Source organism: Babylonia areolata, chromosome 13, assembly GCF_041734735.1.
Source record: "Babylonia areolata isolate BAREFJ2019XMU chromosome 13, ASM4173473v1, whole genome shotgun sequence".
Taxonomy (NCBI): domain Eukaryota; kingdom Metazoa; phylum Mollusca; class Gastropoda; order Neogastropoda; family Buccinidae; genus Babylonia; species Babylonia areolata.
This window is the reverse complement of record NC_134888.1, coordinates 37,653,567-37,681,066: the sequence shown is the minus strand read 5'-3', so window position 1 is coordinate 37,681,066 and position 27,500 is coordinate 37,653,567. Positions and strand designations below refer to the sequence as shown.

Below are 27,500 nucleotides of genomic sequence, written 5' to 3'. Positions count from 1 at the left end.
GTCACACTCTAACGGTGACAGAGTGCCAACTGACCACATGTCACACTCTAACAGTGACAGAGTGCCAACTGACCACATGTCACACTCTAACGGTGACAGAGTGCCAACTGACCACATGTCACACTCTAACAGTGACAGAGTGCCAACTGACCACACGTCACACTCTAACAGTGACAGAGTGCAAACTGACCAGATGTCACGCTCTAACAGTGACAGGGTGCAAACTGACCACACGTCACACTCTAACGGTGACAGAGTGCCAACTGACCACACGTCACACTCTAACGGTGACAGAGTGCCAACTGACCACATGTCACACTCTAACGGTGACAGAGTGCCAACTGACCACATGTCCCCTGATGGTGACAGAATGCCAAATAACCACATGTCACACTCTAACAATGCGCATGGCTTTCCGTTGCACTCTGACAGTGCACATGGCTTTCCGTTGCACTCTAACAGTGCATGCGGCTTTCCGTTGCACTCTTAACAGTTCAAATAGCTTTCCTTCACACTCTTAATGCACGTGGCGGTTGCACTCTAACAATGCACGTGGCCCTCTGTCACACTCTAACAATGCACGTGGTTTTCCATCACACTCTAACAATGCACGTGGCTTTCTGTCATACTCTAACAATGCACGTGGCTTTCTGCCATACTCTAACAATGCACGTGGCTTTCCGTCGCACTCGAAACAATGCACGTAGCTTTGTGTCACTCTCTTACAATGCACGTGGTTTTCCATCACACTCTGTCAGGGAGGCGGTGGCGGCAGAGCCGAGACATGTCGTCCAGGGCCGACAGCAGACTGCTGGCCATGAGCTGAGAGCTGGATTCCTGCAGGTGCCCAGGCATGCTGAGGATGTTGAAGTTGACGTGGTCGTGGTGGGGGATGTAGGGGCAGCTGTAGCCGTCAATCGCCTCGCTGGGGTAGCACATGTACATTTCGTCCTCATGAGGCACCTGAAACACAGCCCCGCAGCACCAGCCGCCGTGTCAGTGAAGTCATCGTTAACACCTTGATGGGGAAGGTCAGGGGCGACAAGACTGTGATTGTCAGGGAGGTCAGAGGTGATCGAAGTGTGGCGTGATGTCAGAGAGGTTGGTAGGGACAAAAGTGTGATGTCTGGGAGGTCAGTAATGACAAAGGTGTGTTGTCTGGGAGGTCAGTAATGACAAAGGTGTGATGTCTGGGAGGTCAGTAATGACAAAGGTGTGATGTCTGGGAGGTTAGTAATGACAAAGGTGTGATGTCTGGGAGGTCAGTAATGACAAAGGTGTGATGTCTGGGAAGTTAGAAACGACAAAGGTGTGATGTCTGGGAGGTCAGTAACGACAAAGGTGTGATGTCTGGGAGGTCAGTAACGACAAAGGTGTGATGTCTGGGAGGTTAGAAATGACAAAGGTGTGATGTCTGGGAAGTTAGAAACGACAAAGGTGTGATGTCTGGGAGGTCAGTAATGACAAAGATGTGATGTCTGGGAGGTCAGTAACGACAAAGATGTGATGTCAGAGAGGTCGGTAGAGACAAAAGCGTGATGTCAGGGAGGTTATAAACGACAAAGGTGTGATGTCTGGGAAGTTAGAAACGACAAAGGTGTGATGTCTGGGAAGTTAGAAACGACAAAGGTGTGATGTCTGGGAGGTCAGTAATGACAAAAGTGTGATGTCAGAGAGGTCGGTAGTGACAAAAGCGTGATGTCTGGGAGGTTAGAAACGACAAAGGTGTGATGTCTGGGAAGTTAGAAACGACAAAGGTGTGATGTCTGGGAAGTTAGAAACGACAAAGGTGTGATGTCTGGGAGGTCAGTAATGACAAAGGTGTGATGTCTGGGAGGTCAGTAATGACAAAGGTGTGATGTCTGGGAGGTCAGTAGTGACAAAGGTGTGATGTCTGGGAGGTCAGTAATGACAAAGATGTGATGTCAGAGAGGTCGGTAGTGACAAAGGTGTGATGTCTGGGAGGTCAGTAATGACAAAGGTGTGATGTCTGGGAGGTCGGTAATGACAAAGGTGTGATGTCAGAGAGGTCAGTAGTGACAAAGGTGTGATGTCTGGGAGGTCGGTAATGACAAAGGTGTGATGTCTGGGAGGTCAGTAGTGACAAAGGTGTGATGTCTGGGAGGTCGGTAATGACAAAGGTGTGATGTCTGGGAGGTCAGTAATGACAAAGGTGTGATGTCTGGGAGGTCGGTAATGACAAAGGTGTGATGTCTGGGAGGTCAGTAGTGACAAAGGTGTGATGTCTGGGAGGTCGGTAATGACAAAGGTGTGATGTCTGGGAGGTCAGTAATGACAAAGGTGTGATGTCTGGGAGGTCGGTAATGACAAAGGTGTGATGTCTGGGAGGTCAGTAGTGACAAAGGTGTGATGTCTGGGAGGTCGGTAATGACAAAGGTGTGATGTCAGAGAGGTCAGTAGTGACAAAGGTGTGATGTCTGGGAGGTCAGTAGTGACAAAGGTGTGATGTCTGGGAGGTCGGTAATGACAAAGGTGTGATGTCAGAGAGGTCAGTAGTGACAAAGGTGTGATGTCTGGGAGGTCAGTAGTGACAAAGGTGTGATGTCTGGGAGGTCGGTAATGACAAAGGTGTGATGTCTGGGAGGTCGGTAATGACAAAGGTGTGATGTCTGGGAGGTCGGTAATGACAAAGGTGTGATGTCTGGGAGGTCAGTAACGACAAAGGTGTGATGTCAGGGAGGTTAGAAACGACAAAGGTGTGATGTCTGGGAGGTCAGTAACGACAAAGGTGTGATGTCTGGGAGGTTAGAAACGACAAAGGTGTGATGTCTGGGAGGTTAGTAATGACAAAGGTGTGATGTCTGGGAGGTTAGAAACGACAAAGGTGTGATGTCTGGGAGGTCAGTAATGACAAAGGTGTGATGTCTGGGAGGTCAGTAATGACAAAGGTGTGATGTCTGGGAGGTAGTAATGACAAAGGTGTGATGTCTGGGAGGTTAGTAGTGACAAAGGTGTGATGTCTGGGAGGTCGGTAATGACAAAGGTGTGATGTCTGGGAGGTTAGTAATGACAAAGGTGTGATGTCTGGGAGGTTAGTAACGACAAAGGTGTGATGTCTGGGAGGTTAGAAACGACAAAGGTGTGATGTCTGGGAGGTCAGTAATGACAAAGGTGTGATGTCTGGGAGGTCGGTAATGACAAAGGTGTGATGTCTGGGAGGTTAGAAACGACAAAAGCGTGATGTCAGGGAGGTTAGAAACGACAAAAGCGTGATGTCTGGGAGGTTAGAAGGAACAAAAGCGTGATGTCTGGGAGGTTAGAAACGACAAAAGCGTGATGTCAGGGAGGTTAGAAGGAACAAAAGCGTGATGTCAGGGAGGTTAGAAACGACAAAAGCGTGATGTCTGGGAGGTTAGAAACGACAAAGGTGTGATGTCTGGGAGGTTAGAAGCGACAAAAGCGTGATGTCTGGGAGGTTAGAAACGACATAGGTGTGATGTCTGGGAGGTTAGAACGACATAGGTGTGATGTCTGGGAGGTTAGAAACGACAAAGGTGTGATGTCTGGGAGGTTAGAAACGACAAAGGTGTGATGTCTGGGAGGTTAGAAACGACAAAGGTGTGATGTCTGGGAGGTTAGAAACGACAAAGGTGTGATGTCTGGGAAGTTAGAAACGACAAAGGTGTGATGTCTGGGAAGTTAGAAACGACAAAGGTGTGATGTCAGGGAGGTTAGAAACGACAAAGGTGTGATGTCTGGGAGGTCGGTAACGACAAAGGTGTGATGTCTGGGAGGTTAGAAACGACAAAGGTGTGATGTCTGGGAGGTTAGAAATGACAAAGGTGTGATGTCTGGGAGGTTAGAAACGACAAAGGTGTGATGTCTGGGAGGTTAGAAACGACAAAAGCGTGATGTCTGGGAGGTTAGAAACGACAAAAGCGTGATGTCTGGGAGGTCAGTAGTGACAAAGGTGTGATGTCTGGGAGGTTAGTAATGACAAAGGTGTGATGTCAGGGAGGTTAGAAATGACAAAGGTGTGATGTCAGGGAGGTCGGTAATGACAAAAGCGTGACGTCTGGGAGGTTAGAAAGGACAAAGATGTGATGTCAGAGAGGTCGGTAGTGACAAAAGCGTGATGTCTGGGAGGTTAGAAACGACATAGGTGTGATGTCTGGGAGGTTAGAAACGACAAAGGTGTGATGTCTGGGAGGTCAGTAATGACAAAGGTGTGATGTCTGGGAGGTCAGTAGTGACAAAGGTGTGATGTCTGGGAGGTCAGTAATGACAAAGGTGTGATGTCTGGGAGGTCAGTAATGACAAAGGTGTGTTGTCTGGGAGGTTAGAAATGACAAAGGTGTGATGTCAGGGAGGTTAGAAACGACAAAAGCGTGATGTCTGGGAGGTTAGAAGGAACAAAAGCGTGATGTCAGGGAGGTTAGAAACGACAAAAGCGTGATGTCTGTAGGTTAGAAGGAACAAAAGCGTGATGTCAGGGAGGTTAGAAACGACAAAAGCGTGATGTCTGGGAGGTTAGAAACGACAAAAGCGTGATGTCTGGGAGGTTAGAAACGACAAAAGCGTGATGTCAGGGAGGTTAGAAACGACAAAAGCGTGATGTCAGGGAGGTCAGAAACGACAAAAGCGTGATGTCAGGGAGGTTAGAAACGACAAAAGCGTGATGTCAGGGAGGTTAGAAACGACAAAAGCGTGATGTCAGAGAGGTCAGAAGGGACAAAGGTGTGATGTCACGGAGGTCTGTTTACGCATACCCAGATTCTAACACTCGACTGTTGGCCGCCGTTCTTTCTCCGTCTCTGGACCTTGCAACTGGAATGAACTTCCTCTTTCGCTTCGTCAAGTCTCCGCACTCAGCCCTTTCAAGTCTGGCCTTAAACCCCATCTCTTCCCAAAATAGTTTCCCTTCCCTGCTTCTTCCTTGTCTTCAGTTTCTTCTTGAGTTTTAGAGTTATGCATGCGTGTGAATGACTGGTGTGAAAGCGCTTCGACTTGTCTCTGCACAACATTCAGCGCTATATAAATATTATTATTATTATTATTAACAAAAGTGTGATGTCAGTGAGGTCAGAATGGACAACAGTGTGATATCACGGAGGTCAGCAGTGACAAATGTGTGATATCAGAGAGGTCAGAAGGGACAAAACTGTGATGTCATACAGGTCAGAATGGACAATAGTGTGATATCATGGAGGTCAGTAGTGACAAAACTGTGATGTCATACAGGTCAGAATGGACAATAGTGTGATATCATGGAGGTCAGTAGTAACAGAAGTACGATGTTAGGAATAACATGACTGTCACTGTCAGGGAGGTCAGTAGTGACAAAAGTGTGATGTTAGGAGAGACATAACTGTCAGTAGTGACAAAAGTGTGCTGTTAGAAGAGACATAACTGTCACTGTCAGGGAGGTCAGTAGTGACAAAAGTGTGATGTTAGGAGAGACATAACTGTCAGTAGTGACAAAAGTGTGATGTTAGAAGAGACATAACTGTCACTGTCAGGGAGGTCAGTAGTGACAAAAGTGTGATGTCAGAAGAGACATAACTGTCACTGTCAGGGAGGTCAGTAGTGACAAAAGTGTGATGTTAGAAGAGACATAACTGTCACTGTCAGTAGGTCAGTAGTGACAAAAAAGTGATGTCAGAAGAGACATAACTGTCACTGTCAGGGAGGTCAGTAGTGACAAAAGTGTGATGTAAGGAATGACATAACTGTCAGTAGTGACAAAAGTGTGATGTCAGAAGAGACATAACTGTCACTGTCAGTAGGTCAGTAGTGACAAAAGTGTGATGTTAGAAGAGACATAACTGTCACTGTCAGTAGGTCAGTAGTGACAAAAGTGTGATGTAAGGAGAGACATAACTGTCACTGTCAGGGAGGTCAGTAGTGACAAAAGTGTGATGTTAGAAGAGACATAACTGTCACTGTCAGGGAGGTCAGTAGTGACAAAAGTGTGATGTTAGAAGAGACATAACTGTCACTGTCAGGGAGGTCAGTAGTGACAAAAGTGTGATGTCAGAAGAGACATAACTGTCACTGTCAGGGAGGTCAGTAGTGACAAAAGTGTGATGTCAGAAGAGACATAACTGTCACTGTCAGGGAGGTCAGTAGTGACAAAAGTGTGATGTTAGGAGAGACATAACTGTCACTGTCAGTAGGTCAGTAGTGAAAAAAAGTGATGTCAGAAGAGACATAACTGTCACTGTCAGGGAGGTCAGTAGTGACAAAAGTGTGATGTAAGGAATGACATAACTGTCAGTAGTGACAAAAGTGTGATGTTAGAAGAGACATAACTGTCACTGTCAGTAGGTCAGTAGTGACAAAAGTGTGATGTTAGAAGAGACATAACTGTCACTGTCAGTAGGTCAGTAGTGACAAAAGTGTGATGTTAGGAGAGACATAACTGTCACTGTCAGGGAGGTCAGTAGTGACAAAAGTGTGATGTCAGAAGTGACATAACTGTCACTGTCAGGGAGGTCAGTAGTGACAAAAGTGTGATGTTAGAAGAGACATGACTGTCACTGTCAGGGAGGTCAGTAGTGACAAAAGTGTGATGTCAGAAGAGACATAACTGTCACTGTCAGGGAGGTCAGTAGAAAGTGAATAAAGAGACATAACTTCACTGTCAGTTAGCCTTACAAAAGTGTGATGTTAGAAGAGACATAACTGTCACTGTCAGTAGGTCAGTAGTGACAAAAGTGTGATGTTAGAAGAGACATAACTGTCACTGTCAGGGAGGTCAGTAGTGACAAAAGTGTGATGTTAGAAGAGACATAACTGTCACTGTCAGGGAGGTCAGTAGTGACAAAAGTGTGATGTTAGGAAAGACATAACTGTCAGTAGTGACAAAAGTGTGATGTTAGGAAAGACATAACTGTCACTGTCAGGGAGGTCAGTAGTGACAAAAGTGTGATGTTAGGAAAGACATAACTGTCAGTAGTGACTAAAGTGTGATGTCAGTAGTGACAAAACTGCAATTGTGAGGGAGGTCAGAAGTGATGAAAGTGTGATGTCAGGAGTGTGTCACTGTTTAGGGACATGCCTACGGCATTTCTTGATAAACGCTGGTTTATTGTCACGGATTAATTAAATTGTAGTGCTAACTCTTCTACTATGTTACATGGATACTTCAGATTTTGTCATGGTATTCAAAGGACTAGCACCCCGATTACCATTCAAGGTCTGCGTGATGTCGATTCTCTGGTCTTCTGTGACATCCCTGACTGGACTGATTTTTCCAAGGTGACTGCACTTTAAATAGAGGAGTGCTCTATCTTCTTCAGCTTCTTCTACCTCATTCGTGGACTGCAACTCCTATGTTCAATCGTATTAAAGCGTGGGCTTATACGTGTATGCCATTTTTACACAGCCATGAAGGCAACCATGCTTCGTTTTCTGGGGTGTGCATCATGGGTATGTTTTTGTTTCCATAACCCACCGACCGCTGATATGGATTACGGGATCTTTAACGTGCGTATTTCATCTTCTTCTCGCGTATACACACGAAAGAGGGGTCGGGAACCAGCAGCAGAAATGCACGCATGTTAACTTACTCAATACGGCCAGTCCTACTCTTCTCCTCTACACAGACCCCTCGGATGTCCAGTGGGTGTCTGAATGACCCAACCTTTAGCTTTCGTCGTCAGAATTGTGCTATTCTTTGTCAACATTCACGTCTTCAGTATAAGAGCCTTCCGCTTGCAATATTTTGATGATGGTAATTGGGGTGAAACGCTGTCAACGTCGTCTCTTTCGCCGTTCGTATGGAAAGAGTTAACCTTCCTGGCGTCGCGAGCGGGGGATTCAAACCCAGGAGCCATTCCAACGCTTTTAACCACTCGGCTGTTGCGCCCTTCAGCGCCCTGTCTGATGTGTTACCTGACTGGAGTTGACGTGGAACTGGAAGGCTCTTCTGTAGGACGTGTCCAGGAAGAATGGAGGGACGGGGTAGTTAAACTGATGAGCCGTGTATTGCAAGGCCTTCAAATGACTGTGTGTGCTGTAGCTCCACATCACCTGAAACACACACCGTCACACCTGACGACATATTACACACACAAGGTCCAGGTATGTGTGTGTGTGTGTGTGTGTGTGTGTGTGTGTGTGTGTGTGTGTGTGTGTGTGTGTGTGCGCGCGCGCATGCTAGTGTCAATATATCAGTCAAAGCACCACTTTCCTCTCTCAAATGACGTTGGTACCAGTGCGCCATTACATCACTTTGGTATCTCACAGGACGTAGGCGTCAATACACCAGTAGAGTACACGACATTGGTATCAACACCTATCAGTAACCTATATTACTCACCTCTTTCACCTGATGTGTGTGGGCATCACTAGCCTCTTTCAGCCACTGCAGTTTGTCGCTCGGACTGACGTCAGAGGAGTCCATGTGACGCAGGAACTGCAGAGCCTGTGGCGTTGTGCTGCGGACGTTGTCAAGACGGCCCAGAGGATGGCATCTCTTGGAGACATACTCAACAGCAACGCTGGGACGATGGTGTATTCTGCAATCGCCACATTCGCAACTGATTTGTTGGCTGTATTTGTATTGTGTTTGTATTTTGTATTTCTTTTTATCACAACAGATTTCTCTGTGTGAAATTCGGGCTGCTCTCCTTAGGGAGAGCGCGTCGCTATACTACAGCGCCACCCAATTTTTTTGGGTATTTTTTCCTATTTGCAGTTTTATTTGTTTTTCCTATCGAAGTGGATTTTTCTACAGAATTTTGCCAGGAACAAGCCTTTTGTTGCCGTGTGTTCTTTTACGTGCGCTAAGTGCATGCTTCAGACGGGTCCTCGGTTTATCGTCTCATCCGAATGACTAGCGTCCAGACCACCACTCAAGGTCTAGTGGAGGGGGAGAAAATATCGGCGGCTGAGCTGTGATTCGAACCAGCGCGCTCAGATTCTCTCGCTTCCTAGGCGGACGCGTTACCTCTAGGCCATCACTCCACATATCTGTCGTTATCATCAGAAAAACCTCCAGTGATCATCATCATGGTTTATATCATCAGCAGCAGAGACCTCCATCTCTCTCGCAAGGTAATTGATTGTCCCTGTTGATTATCATCTATGACAGACCCTTACGAACAGAGCTTAGGGCACTATCACACTAGAAATGGAACCATAGCAAACACAGCTAAAGACACTACCACACCTGTAAGAGACTTCAGCAAAAAAAAAAGCTGATGGCACTGTCACACATGTAACAGATGCACAGAGCTGACTGCACTGCCATACCTGTAACAAGACACTAACAAACAGTTCCAGTTTCCCAAGACGTCACTGCGCTCGGACAAATCCATAAACGCTACTCCATATCTGCAAGGCAGATGCCTGACCAGCAGCACAACCCAATGCACTAGTCAGGCCTTGTGTGCATGCATATATATATTTGTGCGCCTATCAGAGTGGATTTCCTCTGCAGCGTTTTGCCAGGGGACAACGCTTATGCTGCCATGGATTCTTTTCCATGCACTAGGTGAGTGCTGCACACGGGATCTCGGTTTATCATCTCATCCAAATGACTAGATGCTTTGTTTGATTTTCAAATCAAGATTGGGAGAAAGGGCAATACCAACTCACTCACAGACAGTTTATTGGTAGAGAGATAGTCTTAATCATGCTGCCACCTTCCCCCTAACAAACAGAGCTGAGGGCATTGTCATACCTGTAACAGACCTTAACAGAGCTGAGGGCATTGTCATACCTGTAACAGACCTTAACAGAGCTGAAGGCATTGTCATACCTGTAACAGACCTTAACAGAGCTGGGGTCACTGTCATACCTGTAACAGACCTTAACAGAGCTGAGGGCACTGTCATACCTGTAACAGACCTTAACAGAGCTGAGGGCACTGTCATACCTGTAACAGACCTTAACAGAGCTGAGGGCATTGTCATACCTGTAACAGACCTTAACAGAGCTGAGGGCATTGTCATACCTGTAGCAGACCTTAACAGAGCTGAGAGCATTGTCATACCTGTAACAGACCTTAACAGAGCTGAGGGCATTGTCATACCTGTAACAGACCTTAACAGAGCTGAGGGCATTGTCATACCTGTAACAGACCTTAACAGAGCTGAGGGCATTGTCATACCTGTAACAGACCTTAACAGAGCTGAGGGCATTGTCATACCTGTAACAGACCTTAACAGAGCTGAGGGCATTGTCATACCTGTAACAGACCTTAACAGAGCTGAGGGCATTGTCATACCTGTAACAGACCTTAACAGAGCTGAGGGCATTGTCATACCTGTAACAGACCTTAACAGAGCTGAGGGCATTGTCATACCTGTAACAGACCTTAACAGAGCTGAGGGCATTGTCATACCTGTAACAGACCTTAACAGAGCTGAGGGCATTGTCATACCTGTAACAGACCTTAACAGAGCTGAGGTCACTGTCATACCTGTAACAGATCTTATCAGAGCTGAGGGCACTGTCATACCTGTAACAGACCTTAACAGAGCTGAGGGCACTGTCATACCTGTAACAGACCTTAACAGAGCTGAGGGCATTGTCATACCTGTAACAGACCTTAACAGAGCTGAGGTCACTGTCATACCTGTAACAGATCTTAACAGAGCTGAGGGCATTGTCATACCTATAAAAGACCTTAACAAAGCTGGGGGCACTGTCATACCTATAAAAGACCTTAACAGAGCTCAGGGCACTGTCATACCTATAACAGACCATCATGTAAAAGAGTTGAGGGCTCTGTCAAACCTGTAATAGGCCTTAACAGAGCACTGTCATACCTACATCAGACCTTAACAAACAGAGCTGAGGGCACTATCTTACCCATAAGCCGCATCAGAGTTGAGGGCAGTGTCATACCCATAACAGACAATAACAAAAATAAATAAAGCAAGGGCACTGTCATACCTTCACAAAGTTGAGGACATTGTCATGCCAATAACAGATCCTAACGAACAAAACTTCGGACACTGTCATGCCTACACACCTAACAAACAAAACTAAGGGCACTATCATACCTGTAACTGATTGTATCAGAGTTGAGGGCACAATCATACCTATAACAGACCCTAACGAACAGTCTTCGATGAACTCTAATATCTGTAACAGACATTATTAGAGTGGATGGCATCATCATACCAATAACAAACCGTAACGAACAAAACTAAGATCACTATCATACCTTAATAAGAGTTGACGGCATCATCATCATACCTATAACAGACCTTAACGAACAGCCTTGGGGGCACTATCACACCTGTAACAGACCTTAACGAACAGCCTTGGGGGCACTATCACACCTGTAACAGACCTTAACGAACAGCCTTGGGGGCACTATCACACCTGTAACAGACCTTAACGAACAGCCTTGGGGGCACTATCACACCTATAACAGACCTTAACGAACAGCCTTGGGGGCACTATCAACAGACCTTACCAGGGTTGAGGGCATTATCACACCTGTAACAGACCCCAACGAACAAAATTAGGGTCACCATCATACCTTAACAGAGTTGACGGCATTATAATACCTGTATCAGACCCCAACGAACAAAACTAGGGTCACCATTACCAGGGTTGAGGGCATTATCACACCTGTATCAGACCCCAACCAACAAAACTAGGGTCACCATCATACCTTAACAGAGTTGATGACATTATCATACCTGTATCAGACCCCAACGAACAAAATTAGGGTCACCATCATACCTTAACAGAGTTGACGGCATTATCATACCTGTATCAGACCCCAACGAACAAAATTAGGGTCACTGTCATACCTTAACAGAGTTGACGGCATTATCATACCTGTAACAGACCCTAACGAACAAAACTAGGGTCACTGTCATACCTTAACAGAGTTGGCGGCATCATCACCATACCTGTTACAGACCCCAGCGAACAAAACCAACGTCACAGTCATACCTGTAGTAAGCCAGCTGCAGAGCCAACTGGATAAAGGCGTCTGGACTCAGTCCCCATCCCTTCATCATCTTCTTCCCCACCCCACACACCGTGAAGGTGCTCATATCCACGTCCTCCACGAACCTTAGGGAAACAAAAACACAAACACACACGCACACACACACACACACACACACACAGACACACACACACACACAGACACACACACACACACACACACACACACACACAGACACACACACATACACAGACACACACACAGGCACTCGAAAAACACTATACAAAATAACAACAACCCTAAGTGGAACATTATCAGGAATGATCAACAAGTGATATATGAAAGAGGGAATATGACATCAAAAGAAACAGGGTCCATGTTCAGCAGATTAGTCGCCATTGCAATATTTACAACAAAAAGAGGGCTATATCATTGATTGTAGATGTTCAAAAAGCATTTGATTAAGTCTGGCATGAAGCCCTGTCAACGAAACTGATAGTGTAAAAGCTAAGCCGGTGAAACTAAGATAAGAAGGGAGTACCCCAGGGCAGTCCACTGAGCCATATGACGTTAATTTGTTTTTCTTTGTTTCGTTTAACGTCCTTTAACTATTTATATATGGTTTGTGCAAGCAAAGACCGGTACATTTGCTAATGATTGTTTTTTATGGGTTCCTTTGTTTTGAAGATATACCCGTTGCTTAACTACAGACACTGTCACATGACTTACGACGTCACGTGTTGTTTGGCTTCTTCAATGGCGGACCAGGTTTTTGCAGTGAGGTTTAGCTGCAATCTGGTTGGAGATTTCACTTGTGAACGAGTAACCCCGACATTTCTTCCAGAATGCCCTTTTTTCCTGCAAATTCATAGTATCTGCCGTCAAAACATCACATATATGAATATGTACTTACGAATTCCAGTTTGTTTTGTTAACACATTTTGCAAATGTATGAGGCATTTTGCTCTTGTATTGTCTTCAAGCCAATGGGTCAAGTACTTGCTGAAACTGTTTTCAACAATGACATCGCATCACATCTATCTTTACTTCTAATTATTCACAATCGCCAAATGAAAAATTGCAGGCTAAAATTAAAATGGTTACAACACCAATCATTCTTATTGGCCTAATTATTAGCACCTTTGTCTGATTGTAAAATGTAGTAACGTCTAACAAATACAATAAGCTGTGGATTTTGTGACAGAGAGGAAGAAACCGAGTTTTCATTTCTGCAGGACTGTGATAATATAGAAAGCCTTTCGAAATCTGTTAAATGTAGTTGTTGAAAACGTGTAAACATTCTTACAGTACGATGATTTTGTCTTCCTAGACGTTATTTACTAACTGCTAATTTAATAACCAAAGACGAACAAAATAACCAGACAAACATGAATATCCAAAGTAAACAAAAAAGAGCCTATGTTGTGGATAAAGGATACACAATGCAGGTGATGTCCCCATACGTGTTAGACAATTGATTTGTAACTAGATGTTGGGTGATGTCTGCTTAGATGTTAAACAAGTGATGTGCCCCAGGATGTTAGACAGGTGATGTATTCTTGGATGTAAGACAGGTGATGCTTCCACATGTGTTAGACAAGTGATGTATCCCTGGATATCAGACCGGTGATGTATCCTTAGATGCTAGACAGGTGATGTATTCCAAGATGTTAGAACAAATAATCGGAGATATTATTCACTGAACTACACAGTGGAATTAAGATACTTTATATTTTCAAACCAGACACTAACAAAATAGCCAGACAAACATGAACATCGAAAGTAAGCTACTTAATTTGCCCATGTCATGAATAAAAGATATACAACAGGAAAACATGAGTTTGCAAAAAAAAATTCAGAGTAACAAAAAATTAACAATTAACAATTAACCTGGTACACTTGCACACGCGCACGAAGTAACCATACTGTGTGCACCAACATCTGACTGATACATATCACACACACACACACACACACACACACACACACACACACATACACACACACACACACACACAAGATGTAACCACAATGTTCGCACCACTGACCTATAAACATGTAAATACGATCTCGATGGTTCGCACAGACATCTAACTGATACATATCGCTCACACACACACACACACACACACACACACACACACACACACACACACATACACACACACACACACACGCACTCAAGAAGTAACCACAATGTGTGCACAGACATCTGACTTACATGAACTGCTCCACGTGGTCAATTATCAACAAACAGTGAGTGCCGTCAACGGCGGAATGTTCCGTTTGCATCCCCCACATTCCGTTTGCTCCAACCACCACCTACACACACACACACACACACACACACACACACACACACAACCACACACATTATTCAAGGTTTATCAAAACCCTTTAACCCTTAGTAAGGTATTTCAGGCATATCGTATATACCACAGTCTCGAGTACCACTGTCCGTATTACACACGTACATAGTGACGTCACTGATGACATCATCAAAAGAAGGGAAATTATTCTGCAAGGCTGAAAATTCACATTTGATCCAGAGTGGAGTCTTCGGACCATTTCCTCCGTTTGGGTTGACTGTTCTGGATACTGATTTATGACTTACAACACCATTTTCTATTGATCCCCACCCCCACCCCCATCCCCCCTGGCACTTAACATCTTGATATGTAACATAACGGAAGCAAATGAAACACAATAGATGATATGTCTGGGTATTACATTTTAAAAAAACACACCAAAAAACAAAAAAAACCTTTGAATATTTCAGGTGACACTACACATCTGAGGGATTTTAACATCTTGATATGTAACATAACGGAAGCAAATGAAACACGATAAATGATATGTCTGGGTATATTTTCTTTTCACCTTTGAATACTTCAGGCGACACTGCGCGTCTTCATACGTCAACTCACTCAACCCGGAAGTCTGCAAACCCACGATTATTGTGGAAGGGAAAAATGGGGTTGGAGGGAGGAGGGGGGAGGGAGGGATGGGGGGGGGGGGGGGGGGGGGGGGGGGCGGGGGGTACTCGTCCGTGACACAGCTTTCCCTTCTATTATCGTTTCTCACCCCTTTCCCCACTACCGTTTCTCACCCCTTTCCCCACTAGATTCACCCCTTTCCCCACTACCGTTTCTCACCCCTTTCCCCACTACCGTTTCTCACCCCTTTCCCCACTAGATTCACCCCTTTCCCCACTACCGTTTCTCACCCCTTTCCCCACTACCGTTTCTCACCCCTTTCCCCACTAGATTATCAAATCAATCAAATCAAAAACACTTTATTAATCCACATGGAAATTAAGTTGTGCAATCACAGGCTCATTGTAAACACTGGCATAAAATCATGCGCAACATAAGAAGAGATTAAAACTAGTCAAATAAGAATTCCAAATAGCTGACGATATACTAACCCCCCCCACCCCTCCCCCCCCCACACATACTCATGTTAAGACAATAGGGTATTGCACAACAATATTAACAAATGAAAACATCCAACAGAAAAAGGGTATAAGATTACTAAAAATGACATGCGCGCACGCACGCACACACACCCACACACACATACACACACATGCACACACACACACACACACACACACACACACACACACACACACACACACACACACACGCACACACACACGTTAAGACCATAAGGTAATGTACAACAATACATAAATAAAAATATCAAGGGAATAAATCGTATATGTAAGTAAAATGCACACACACACACACACACACACACACACACACACACACACACACACACACACACAAACAACGTATGCATGCACATAACATATGTCACCGCCAATAAGATTAGAACATTAACATTAAGATACATGAAATCCAAGTAAAATAAGAAAATATTTAAAAATCACTTCCGATCACACACACACAAAAATGCTTGCTTGCCCGTGCTCACCCGCTCAGTCTCACATGCACGCATAATGTCTGCTCCCATACACTCGTCTGCTGGTGAAGTTCAGGTGTTGCTGTGGCGAGTGGGCTTGGGGGGTGGGAGGGTTCACTTAGTGTATTGGATGTTTTGATTGTGTGCGCGAATGGCTGTAGGAATAAATGAATTAATGTATCGAGATGTTCTTGCGCGTGGAGCTCTAAACCTACCACTTATGTCTGACCTTCTGCTATTAATGTCATCATGTGGGTGGCTTACGTCGGTCAAAATTGTTATTAGTCTGTCAGTCAGTTTTCTATTGTGCATGTCACTAAAGGTGTCTTGTCTTATACCCACCACCCCACCCGCTTTCCTAATGACTTTTTCCAACCTGTCTTTGTCATGTTTGCTCAGGTTTCCCCCCAGCACACGGCTCCGTATGTTAAAACACTACAGACAACAGATGTGTAAAACATTTGGAGCATCTGCTTGCATACATTAAAAGATTTCATTTTTCTAAGACAGTACATGCGACTGTTGCTCTCTTTAATGAGTGCAGTTGAGTTTTCATTCCAAGACAGCTTATTGTCGATTATCACACCAAGATATTTGTATGAGTCTACTTGTTCGACCACTTCATTTTTTGTGATGATTTTACTTAAAGTTGATTTCTTTTTTCTGAAGTCGATTACAAGCTCTTTGGTTTTGCCAACATTCAGCTCAAGGAAATTTTCTTCACACCAGTTCACAAACCTGTCAATTTCTCTTCGGTAGTCAGTGTCATCGTCATCAGTAATACGTCCTGTCAGTGCGGAGTCATCTGCAAACTTAACGAGGGGACACGAATTGGTCAGACTTCTGCATTCAGCCGTATACAAGGCAAAAAGAAAAGGTGAGAGGACTGTACCTTGTGGTGCACCTGTGTTTGTGAAAGAGACAGTAGACATAAAATCATTTAATTTTACAAACTGAGGCCTTTTAGTAAGACAGTCTAAAACCCATAAAATCGTCGGAAAAGCGAGTCCCATGTGCATCAGCTTTTTTGCTAAGAGGTGAGGTTGAATTGTATTAAAAGCACTAGAAAAATCAAAGAACATCAAGCGGACACATGTATTTGATTTGTCTAGGTGTTCATAGATTTTGTTCAAGACAAACAGTATTGCATCATCCGTACATCTGTTTCTCCTGTATGCAAATTGCAAGGGATCTAAAAATGGTTTGACAGACTCCTGCAGATAGACAAGTATCACTCTCTCAAAAACTTTCATCACAGCAGATGTCAGTGCTACAGGACGGAGGTCATTCATACATGAAACATGTGTTTTCTTAGGTACAGGTATAATGCAGGAAGTTTTCCAGATAGATGGTATTTTGCATTCACTAAGAGACTGATTAAAAATAATTGTTAAAATCTGGTAGAGCTGAGCTGCACAGTATTTCAGTGTATTTGATCGGATCATATCAGGACCAGGTGCTTTGTTTGGTTTCACTCGTTTTAATTGTGAAAGCACTTCCTCTTCAGACACAACAATGCATTCGTCCTTAACATTTAAAATATCACATAAATCTTGTCCTTCTGCGCTAAAATCGTGACAATCAAAACGAGCAAAAAAGTCATTCAGTTTGTTTGCTTCTTCTTCTGATGATGATAAAACCGTTTCTTTCCCACCCCTTTCTACCTTTGTATCCACTCACTAGTTTCATCCCTTCCCACACCCCTTTCATGTTGTTGCTGAGTAGTTTGTTTTCTATTTCCCACTACCGTTTCTCACCCCTTTCCCCACTACCGTTTCTCACCCCTTTCCCCACTACCGTTTCTCACCCCTTTCCCCACTACCGTTTCTCACCCCTTTCCCTGCTACCGTTTCTCACCCCTTTCCCACTACTGTTTCTCACCCCTTTCCGTCCACCCCTTTCCCCACTACCGTTTCTCACCCCTTTCCCCACTACCCTTTCTCACCCCTTTCCCCACTACCGTTTCTTACCCCTTTCCGTCCACCCTTTCCCCACTACCGTTTCTCACCCCTTTCCCACTACCGTTTCTCACCCCTTTCCGTCCACCCCTTTCCCACTACCGTTTCTCACCCCTTTCCGTCCACCCCTTTCCCTACTACCGTTTCTCACCCCTTTCCCTACTACCGTTTCTCACCCCTTTCCGTCCACCCCTTTCCCTACTACCGTTTCTCACCCCTTTCCCCACTACCGTTTCTCACCCCTTTCCGTCCACCCCTTTCCCCACTACCGTTTCTCACCCCTTTCCCCACTACCGTTTCTCACCCCTTTCCCCACTACCGTTTCTCACCCCTTTCCGTCCACCCCTTTCCCACTACCGTTTCTCACCCCTTTCCCCGCTAGACTCACCCCTTTCCCCACTACCGTTTCTCACCCCTTTCCCCAATACCGTTTCTCACCCCTTTCCGTCCACCCCTTTCCCTACTACCGTTTCTCACCCCTTTCCCACTACCGTTTCTCACCCCTTTCCGTCCACCCCTTTCCCTACTACCGTTTCTCACCCCTTTCCGTCCACCCCTTTCCCTACTACCGTTTCTCACCCCTTTCCCACTACCGTTTCTCACCCCTTTCCGTCCACCCCTTTCCCTACTACCGTTTCTCACCCCTTTCCGTCCACCCCTTTCCCTACTACCGTTTCTCACCCCTTTCCGTCCACCCCTTTCCCTACTACCGTTTCTCACCCATTTCCCCACTACCGTTTCTCACCCCTTTCCCCACTAGATTCACCCCTTTCCCACTACCGTTTCTCACCCCTTTCCCCACTACCGTTTCTCACCCCTTTCCGTCCACCCCTTTCCCACTACCGTTTCTCACCCCTTTCCGTCCACCCCTTTCCCTACTACCGTTTCTCACCCCTTTCCGTCCACCCCTTTCCCCACTACCGTTTCTCACCCCTTCCCCTACTACCGTTTCTCACCCCTTTCCCCACTACCGTTTCTCACCCCTTCCCCTACTACCGTTTCTCACCCCTTTCCCACTACCGTTTCTCACCCCTTTCCCCACTACCGTTTCTCACCCCTTTCCCCACTACCGTTTCTCACCCCTTTCCCCACACAGGCCCCTAAACTGCCCCTGGATCTCTTTCTCTTTGTGGTCTGCACTCAGAGCTGCGTTCGGAGCCGGCCCAATTCGCCTATTCCCAACCGGCCTATCCTTTGATCATGCCGCCACACTCAAAGGCCTCTTGGGAGTTTGTCTCTTTGTTCTGTTTCACCTTCCTGGCCTGCCACCGCTCTCTTTCTCTCAAAACACGTGCATGCAAACGCACACACACATACACACACACACACACACATACACACACACACACACTCTCTCTTACTCACTCCGTACATGGATCAGTTGTAATAAAAATAAGCTTGTGGACAGATACCAATGCTCACATCGTCAAAACAAAACCAAAAAAGAAACAACAACAAAAAACAAAACAAAACAAACAACAACTTAAGGAGCAGCTCAAAACTGAATGAACTGGGAGTGAAATTCTTCCTCAAAGTTTTTGGACGGCACAGCAACCCACAACATGGAGGAGCTGCAAAATTGGCGAATCAGGATGACCAGTTTTCTTCTTCTTCTTTTATTTTTTTTATTTTTTATTTTTTTAAACTCTGTGGAGAGTCACGGTGTGTGTGTGTGTGTGTGTGTGTGGGGGGGGGGGGGGGGGGGGGGGGGGGGGGGGGGGGTGCTGCATCGAAGAACTGTTCACCAGATTCTCCCGAGATGTGTGGATGATGTGTCAAAGCCTGGTTTCTCAGCAAATGATGTCTGCCGTCCACGCTGCTATGTCATCGGTCCGTTATTTTCTGTCTTTCTCTTCGTCCCCCTCCCCCAACAGTTCCTTGGATTTTTTTTTTTTTTTTTATTTTTTTTTTGGCAAGGCCAGTGGATCTTGTTCCGCGGCCATAACCAAATGGCTTCCTTTTCTTTAACTGATGTCCAATGAGCTGCTTGATGGTCTGGTGCACTTGTCCACTGTTTTATTAAATTTGTTTTTAATATTATTTCCCTTAGAGTTGACTTCATCAAGATTTTGCGCCTTTTAATTATAATAATAATAATATTGATTATTATTATGCATTTATCTATTATTTATTTATTTATTATTTCATTCTCAAGGCCTGACTAAGCGCGTTGGGTTACGTTGCTGGTCAGGCATCTGCTTGGCAGATCTGGTGTAGCGTTTATGGATTTGACCGAACGCAGTGACGCCTCCTTTTCTACTGATACTGATACTGATGTGATCAGTGTTATCGGAAGTTTAGTTAGTATTTTGTCGAAAACACCTCATTTCCATGGTCTTGAATTGTTCTTTCCAAATCCGCAGTGAACGTCCATGTGGGAATATGGAATACCCTTACTTGCATTTGTATTTCTTTTTATCACAACATATTTCTCTGTGTGAAATTCGGGCTGCTCTCCCCAGGGAGAGCGCGTCGCTATACTACAACGCCACCCATTAAAAAAAAATTCCTGCGTGCAGTTTGTTTAATTTGTTTTTCCTATCGACGTGAAATTTTCAACAGAATTTTACCAGGAACAACCCTTTTGTTGCCGTGGGTCCTTTTACGTGCGCTAAGTGCATGCTGCTGACGGGACCTCGGTTTATTGTCTCATCCGAATGACTAGCGTCCAGACCACCACTCAAGGTCTAGTAGAGGGGGATAAAATATCGGCGGCTGAACCGCGATTTGAACCAGCGCGCTCAGATTGTCTCGCTTCCAGAGCGGACGCGTTACCTCTTGGCCATCACTCCACTATGCATTATGCACACAGTTATAGGCGAATCGGTGGGAACAAAGCCTCAAACAGGAAGAGGCAAATCGGGATGACCACCCTGCACACAGAGCAGTGCAGCACTGACTGACCTGTGTGCCTTTGTCCAGCCAGCGATTGCAGGAGTTGAGGTCCACCCCTCCTCCGTAATACAGCTGATACAAGTCGTCCCTCCTCTGTGTAGCCGTCAGCGTGGTGTGGCCGCGGAGGGGTGTGATGGTGGTGGTGGTGGTGAGGGTTCCGGTGGTGGGTGTGGTGGGGTCAGTAGTGGGAGGAGGAGGAGGAGAAGGGGGGACAGGCTGATCCAAGCACAGAACGAACAGACTCCGCTGGATGTTGTCCATGACTGCTCTGTTGTTTTCATCTGTCGACACAACAAGTCAGCTCATCAACACCACAGAGAGAGAGAGAGAGAGAGAGAGAGAGAGAGAGAGAGAGAGAGAGACAGACAGACAGACACAGACAGACTTGGAGGAGGGTGGGTGGGTGGGAGATCAATGCCCGTCAGTCTCACAAACACACACCACAAACATGGACAGACACCGCGTGCACACACACACACACACACACACACACACACACACACACACACACACACACACTCACACACACACACACACTAACTCACACAAACACACGCACACACACACGCTAGCACATCTCTCTCTATTCCTCTCTCTATTCATATGCGCACGCACACACACACACACACACACACACACACACACACACACACACACACACACACACACACACAAACCCGGAAGTAGGGACGAACTGAACTGGGAAGACAGCAGTGAGGTCACCTTGCACAAGGTCCTGGTACACCGACGCCCAGAGATCCCTGGGCAGCGCCGTCAGCACTCCAACAGGCTCCTCCGTCCGACCGGCTCTCTGCTCAGTCACTTTCCTCAGCTGCTCATACAGCTGCTCAGTGCTCAGCGCTCTTCCATCGTCATCCCCGTACACATCCACCGAGAATATCTGCCACACGTCACTTCAGTTATGAAGAAGAAGAAGAAGAAGAAAGAGAAGAAGAAAAGAAATTGATTTATATAGCACTACTCCGTGTAAAACATGCTCAGTTATTCTTTTCAATGTAAAACAACAACAACAACAACAACAAAAAACCGACTAATCGCCCACCCAAATCATCACCCAAACTAATAAAACGTATTGCCTTTACTTACTCAAGCGTGAACAAACTAAAAGGGTTTTTTTTTTTGTTCCCGTGTGTGAGCTAAACAGCAACCAAAAGCATCACTTTGTGTGACCAGTCTAGTGCCTGAAAAAACCGTTCTGTGTGACCAATTAACTGCATGAAAAAACTAACTGTGTGACTATACCGTTTTGGCTGAAACATTAATATATATATATATATATATATATATATATCTATATCTATATATATATATATATATATATATATAAAGAAAACGGGAAGAAGCAAATTTGAAGCTGTCTATGACGCGCCTGAAATTGCCCTCAGTGCATCAAACGTATGGCCAGTGGCTGACTTTGTTCAGTCGGCATGATAGGAAATCACCTCTCGATTTTATTTAACATTTCATAACGTCGTGCATGTATTAATGAAGTAGTTCTGACTTTTTTTGTGACGTGTGTATATTGCAAACAGCACGACTGTGTTATCGTATGTGCTTTTTATGAAGTGGTCCTCATCTTCTTTTGAAATATATATATTGCAAAGCACGGCTGTGTTGTCTCACATGCTTTGATGAAGTGTTACTCGTGCTTATATTTTTGTGACGTCTATATACAGCAAAGCACGGCTGTGTCGTCTCACATGCTTTTATGAAGTGGTACTCGTACTTATCTTTTTGTGACGTCTATATATAGCAAAGCACGGTTGTGTTGTCGAACTTTTTTTTTATGGAGTGGTCCTGAACTTTTTGTGACTCCTGTATAAAGCAAAGCAAGGCTGTGTTGTAGGTACATGATTTTATGAAGTGGTCCTCATCTATGTTTGTGTGTGATGTCAGGTAGGCTACCTCATCGCGGTACAGAACGTTGACGTGTCGCGCGGCAGGCGGGTAGCTCGGGTAGACAACGAAGCGATCACAGGAGACAGCGGGTACCCGACACGAGGAATAGGCATACTGGAAGCGGTTCATGCACTGCTCCACACCACCTATCCGCTGCACCCCCATTGCCCCGCTGCACACACACACACACAGACACAAACACACATACACACACGCGCGCGCGCATGTGCGCACAGCTGGTACACCAACAGCACATACATTATTTTTGAATAATCTGTTGTTATTGTTAAATATTTCTTCTGACAGTTTGCTTCATGGCCCAATCCGACACTTGCCTCATGTTCAAGTTCCACTATATCAAATTTCCATTCCTTTATGAATGGTTTTTTATTTTTTTTATTTTTTTTTTTTTTTTTTTAAATCTCGTCTGAAATCACATCCTGTGAACAGACGTTCAACATCAGTAAGTCGTCTTCTTCTTCTGCGTTCGTGGGCTGCAACTCCCACGTTCACTCGTATGCATACGAGTGGGCTTTTACGTGTATGACCGTTTTTACCCCGCCATGTAGGCAGCCATACTCCGTTTTCGGGGGTGTGCATGCTAGGTATGTTCTTGTTTCCATAACCCACCGAACGCTGACATGGATTACAGGATCTTTAACGTGCGTATTTGATCTTCTGCTTGCGTGTACACACGAAGGGGGTTCAGGCACTAGCAGGTCTGCACATATGTTGACCTGGGAGATCGTAAAAATCTCCACCCTTCACCCACCAGGCGCCGTCACCGTGATTCGAACCCTGGACCCTCAGATTGACAGTCCAACGCTTTAACCACTCGGCTATTGCGCCCGTCATCAGTAAGTCAAAGCGTGCAAACTGCATGCATCCATCAGTGACACACATTTCACTCCCAAACCCAAGGCGTTGCAAACAGGCAATCATTTACGTCAAGCGTGAGTTCAGGAAACGAATGGGCACTGTAAATTACGACAGACCTCCACACTCACACCCACACTCACACACTGGGGAACGGGGGTGGAGAGAGAGGAATGGGACAGGGGAGGGGGCATGGGAGGGCGGGGTGGGGGTGGGGGGAGAGGTGCACTGCTCTAAAAATAGATAGGGCATGCCTTCTTTGAACCCCTTTACTAACCGAAGCTAGCGGAAGTGTTCAATCAGCCATTGTGCTACTCGTGTCAGTACAGCGCGAAGCGGTAACTTCATATATGTAGCCGAACACTCAGCTGCCTACGATGACTGCTTCACGTCAAGCTTTCACTTGCTCGCGGGGTTAGTTAAGCTGACATTCTTGTGTGTGCCTCGACAGCAAAGTTTGCGCTACGTGTCTCTGCACTGTTTTCCTGTAATAACTTTGGTAAATAAACCACTGGCAGATATCAATCAAAACACAAGGCAACATTTGGCATGTCGTGGGGGCAAGTATAACACGATATCATCGAAGATACACGGTTACAGTCCAGAAACTACCACCAGTCAGCAGACGACTTCTCAACGGACTAACAGCTGGATATGAGTGTCAGTATAGCGTCCAGCTGGCTTCAGCTTTCCTGGTCAATGATGATGATGATGAACTACCCACCTATTTTTATACGGTGGGACAGGGGTCATGTGACACAGACAGACCGCTGACTGGACAAAGGAAGAAAGGGAGGACACTCACACTCTCACACTTTTACAGGGGTGACGGTGGTGGTTTTGACAGACAAACGGAGGGGGCAAAAAAATAGTAAAAAAAGCGTACTTGTCCAACTTCCATTTCAGGTCCAAGAGAGCGGAAAGGATGTGGGCCGCCAACCTGTCAGACAATGCCAGAAAAAGTGGTCTTGATTTCATCGTTGGACGATTATATACGTCAGAGTAAGAGAGAGGGAGGGAGGGAGAGGGAGAGAGAGAGAGAGAGAGAGAGAGAAGGGAGATAGTGAGTGAGAGAGAGAGAAAGAGAGAGAGAGAGAGAGAGAGAGAGAAAGGAGGAGAGGGGTGGTGAGGGAAAGAGAGAGAGAGTGTGTGTGTGGTGTGTGTGTGCGCTCTCGTGTAGGTGTGCGCGTGTGTGTGGGTGTACGCGAGTTTGCTGAACGTGACCCATTGTGCAAAGTGAGTTATGGAACAATGCACATTGTGCAAGGTGTGTTAATATTGTGCATGGTGTGTAATGGAACAGTGAACAGTGTGCACAGTGTGTTATGGAACAGTGCACATTGTGCAAGGTGTGTTAATATTATGCATGGTGTGTAATGGAACAATGAATGTGCTAAGTGCGAAATGGAACAGCGAACATTGTGTGAGGTGTGTTGATATTGTGCATGGTGTACAATGGAACAATGAACAGTGTGCAAAGTGTGTTATGGAACAGTGAACAGTGTGCAAAGTGAGTTATGGAACAGTGAAAATTGTGCAAGGTGTGTTAATATTATGCATGGTGTGTAATGGAACAATGGATGTGCAAAGTGTGTAACGGAACAGCGAACATTGTGCGAGGTGTGTTAATAGTATGCATGGTGTGTAATGGAACACTGAACAGTGTGCAAAGTGGAAAAAACAAAATTTCATCGTTGGAAAGAGTGTTCACTGCCCGCACTATCTATTTCATAATGTCTCCATACTTTTCTAAATCCCTGTCCATCGACAGGTCACTCTGTACTAAGACCGTAAAAGAAACCCGCTGATGGATGAATACAGGAACTGCGGAATGGATGGACGAGAGAAGAAGGGATAAAACAAAAGTTAATGTATGGATTTGTCCGGAAGAAGTGAATCCTCCTTGAGAAACTGAACTGAAACTGAAAGACTGGAAGGAGTTAGTGGTCCCTCCTCTAATAATCGCAGAGAAGACAGACATGACAGATGGACACCAGGAAATGTCCAGTGGTTTCTGTGCCTGTGAAAACAAAGTGGACAGTAAACGATTGCACATCTAATCCATGAAACTGTACAAATACTTCACATTTCAATATTTGGGGTCGTTGATATGATGCGCAAGTCATAAAACCTTATCACATAGCTTTCGTTAATCAGAGTTTTATACTTTTTGAAATTTTGAAACTTGGTCTGAAGTGTTGTCGGTAGCATGCATGCAACAAACAAAAAACAACAAAACAAACAACAACAACAATAAACAACAGTGGGTAATAAAACTGACGAACATAAACAATTATTTTGAAGTCTAAGTGTCCTTTACAGATGGTAGCCCTTTGAAATGCAGGTTGACTAAGTGTCCTTTACAGATGATAGCCCTTTGAAACGCAGGCTGACTACGTGTCCTTTACAGATGATAGCCCTTTGAAACGCAGGCTGACTACATGTCCTTTACAGATGATAGCCCTTTGAAACGCAGGCTGACTAAGTGTCCTTTCCAGATGATAGCCCTTTGAAACGTAGGCTGACTACGTGTCCATTACAGATGATAGCCCTTTGAAACGTAGGCTGACTACGTGTCCTTTACAGATGATAGCCCTTTGAAACGCAGGCTGACTACATGTCCTTTACAGATGATAGCCCTTTGAAACGCAGGCTGACTACATGTCCTTTACAGATGATAGCCCTTTGAAACGCAGGTTGACTACGTGCCCTTTACAGATGATAGCCCTTTGAAACGCAGGTTGAGTTTTAACACAGTCCTACAAACAGCCACGATTAAAAAACAAACAAACAAAACAACAAAATGATGGCTAGCAAGCTCTGGGAATGTCACATAATTTGCCGATATAATGTCCCTCCACTTCCTGAAACGTCCCCATAAGAACCCTTTCAATGCTGTTTCGGTCTCCAGCTGATTTCACCAAAGCAGCCGTCCCAAAACGACACCCCCAATCCCCACTAAAAAAAAAAGAAAAGAAAAGAAAAAACCAACAAAAACAACCTCACCCTAACCACATGAATGAAAGACAGGAAATAACATTTAGGCCAAATGCACATTTAGATCGGAAGAACGAATGGAATAGGGGAGAGTAATTCTAGCTAGCTAAGCATGATAACCCGCCCTTTTCCTTTTTTTTTTTGGTATACATTTTTTTTGTTTAAGAAATATTATATGTAATTCCCTTGATGTAATATTGAACTGAAACCACATCAAAAGGGAAACTCACAAAACTCGAAACAATTAGAGGCACCGAAAAAGCCTCAAGTGTCCCCTACCCCCCCGACCCCCCCCAAATCCCCCCCCCCCCCCTCCCACAAAGAAGAGAGAACAAAAGGCACTCAAAGGGGGATTGTTAGTTTCGAAACTACTTTCTCCTTATCGTTGATTTAGTGTTTAGTTCGTGCCAGATGCCAGATCAAGAACACGTTCATACGTGAATACAACAGAGCAGTTGTGTCTGTCTAACTGGCGGGTTTCACAAATATCACTTGCGACGTGCGTGTGTGTGTGTGTGTGTGTGTGTGTGTGTGTGTGTGTGTGTGTGTGTGTGTGTGTGTGTGTGTGTGTGTGTGTGTGTGTGTGTGTTGAAGTGCACGCACGTTTCAACAAAAGACAGAATGAGGGTAGTTGTGGAGAGAAGCACGAGTGTACAAGCGGTTAAAAAGACATGCTTTTCCTCTCCTTTATTGCTCTTTTCCTTCTCCCTTTATCGCCACTTACGTGTGTGTGTGTGTGTGTGTGGGTGGGTGCGCGCGGACCTGTGTGTGTGTGTGTGTGTGTGTGTGTGTGTGCGTGCGTGCGCGCGCGCGCGTGTGTGGGTGTGTGTGTGTTGTGTGTGTGTGTGTGTGTGTATGTGTGTGTGTTTCACTCGCTAAAAGTATCTCGTAAAAGGCGAGCACCTACTACTTTCAATTTTAGCACACGACAAAACACCTTTGGGTGAAAGGATCTGTATACGTTCAAGGTCCGATTTTGTGTTCGTTTTTCGTGTGTCTTCAATATTATTTAAAAAAACAACAACCTCACTCTATAAATCATG

General features: G+C 45.2%; 2 protein-coding genes across 2 annotated transcripts in view; both read right to left on the bottom strand.

Moving 5' to 3' along the window:
• Positions 1–241: 241 nt before the first annotated feature.
• On the bottom strand, positions 242–12,000 carry LOC143288928 (choline O-acetyltransferase-like). Its single transcript, XM_076597607.1, has 4 exons — positions 11,884–12,000; positions 8,285–8,483; positions 7,858–7,995; positions 242–963 (listed from the first exon to the last, which is right to left on the bottom strand). Exons 1-4 carry the CDS (start codon positions 11,985–11,987, stop codon positions 745–747), a joined length of 660 nt encoding a protein of 219 aa, XP_076453722.1. The 5' UTR covers positions 11,988–12,000; the 3' UTR covers positions 242–744.
• Positions 12,001–12,606: 606 nt separating this feature from the next.
• The window catches only part of LOC143288760 (carnitine O-acetyltransferase-like), a 26,069-nt gene continuing 11,175 nt past the window's right edge, over positions 12,607–27,500 (bottom strand). Inside the window, exons 5-10 of the mRNA XM_076597387.1 lie at positions 24,347–24,400; positions 22,591–22,756; positions 21,388–21,565; positions 20,674–20,945; positions 14,103–14,203; positions 12,607–12,739 (exon numbers count right to left, since the gene is read on the bottom strand). Of these exons, the coding sequence (XP_076453502.1) occupies positions 12,607–12,739; positions 14,103–14,203; positions 20,674–20,945; positions 21,388–21,565; positions 22,591–22,756; positions 24,347–24,400 (904 nt within the window). The remainder of the gene's footprint in view (positions 12,740–14,102; positions 14,204–20,673; positions 20,946–21,387; positions 21,566–22,590; positions 22,757–24,346; positions 24,401–27,500) is intronic.

What these genes read in the sequence shown, in the direction of transcription:
- LOC143288928 (XM_076597607.1), bottom strand. Translation starts at nt 11,987, where the DNA reads ATGAGCACCTTCACGGTGTGTGGGGTGGGGAAGAAGATGATGAAGGGA. An exon ending in CTGCAGCTGGCTTACTACAG is followed by an intron (nt 8,484 to 11,883) that starts GTATGACTGTGA and finishes TGGCGATTGCAG; the next exon opens with AATACACCATCGTCCCAGCG. An exon ending in TCCACGTCAACTCCAGTCAG is followed by an intron (nt 964 to 7,857) that starts GTAACACATCAG and finishes GCTGTGTTTCAG; the next exon opens with GTGCCTCATGAGGACGAAAT.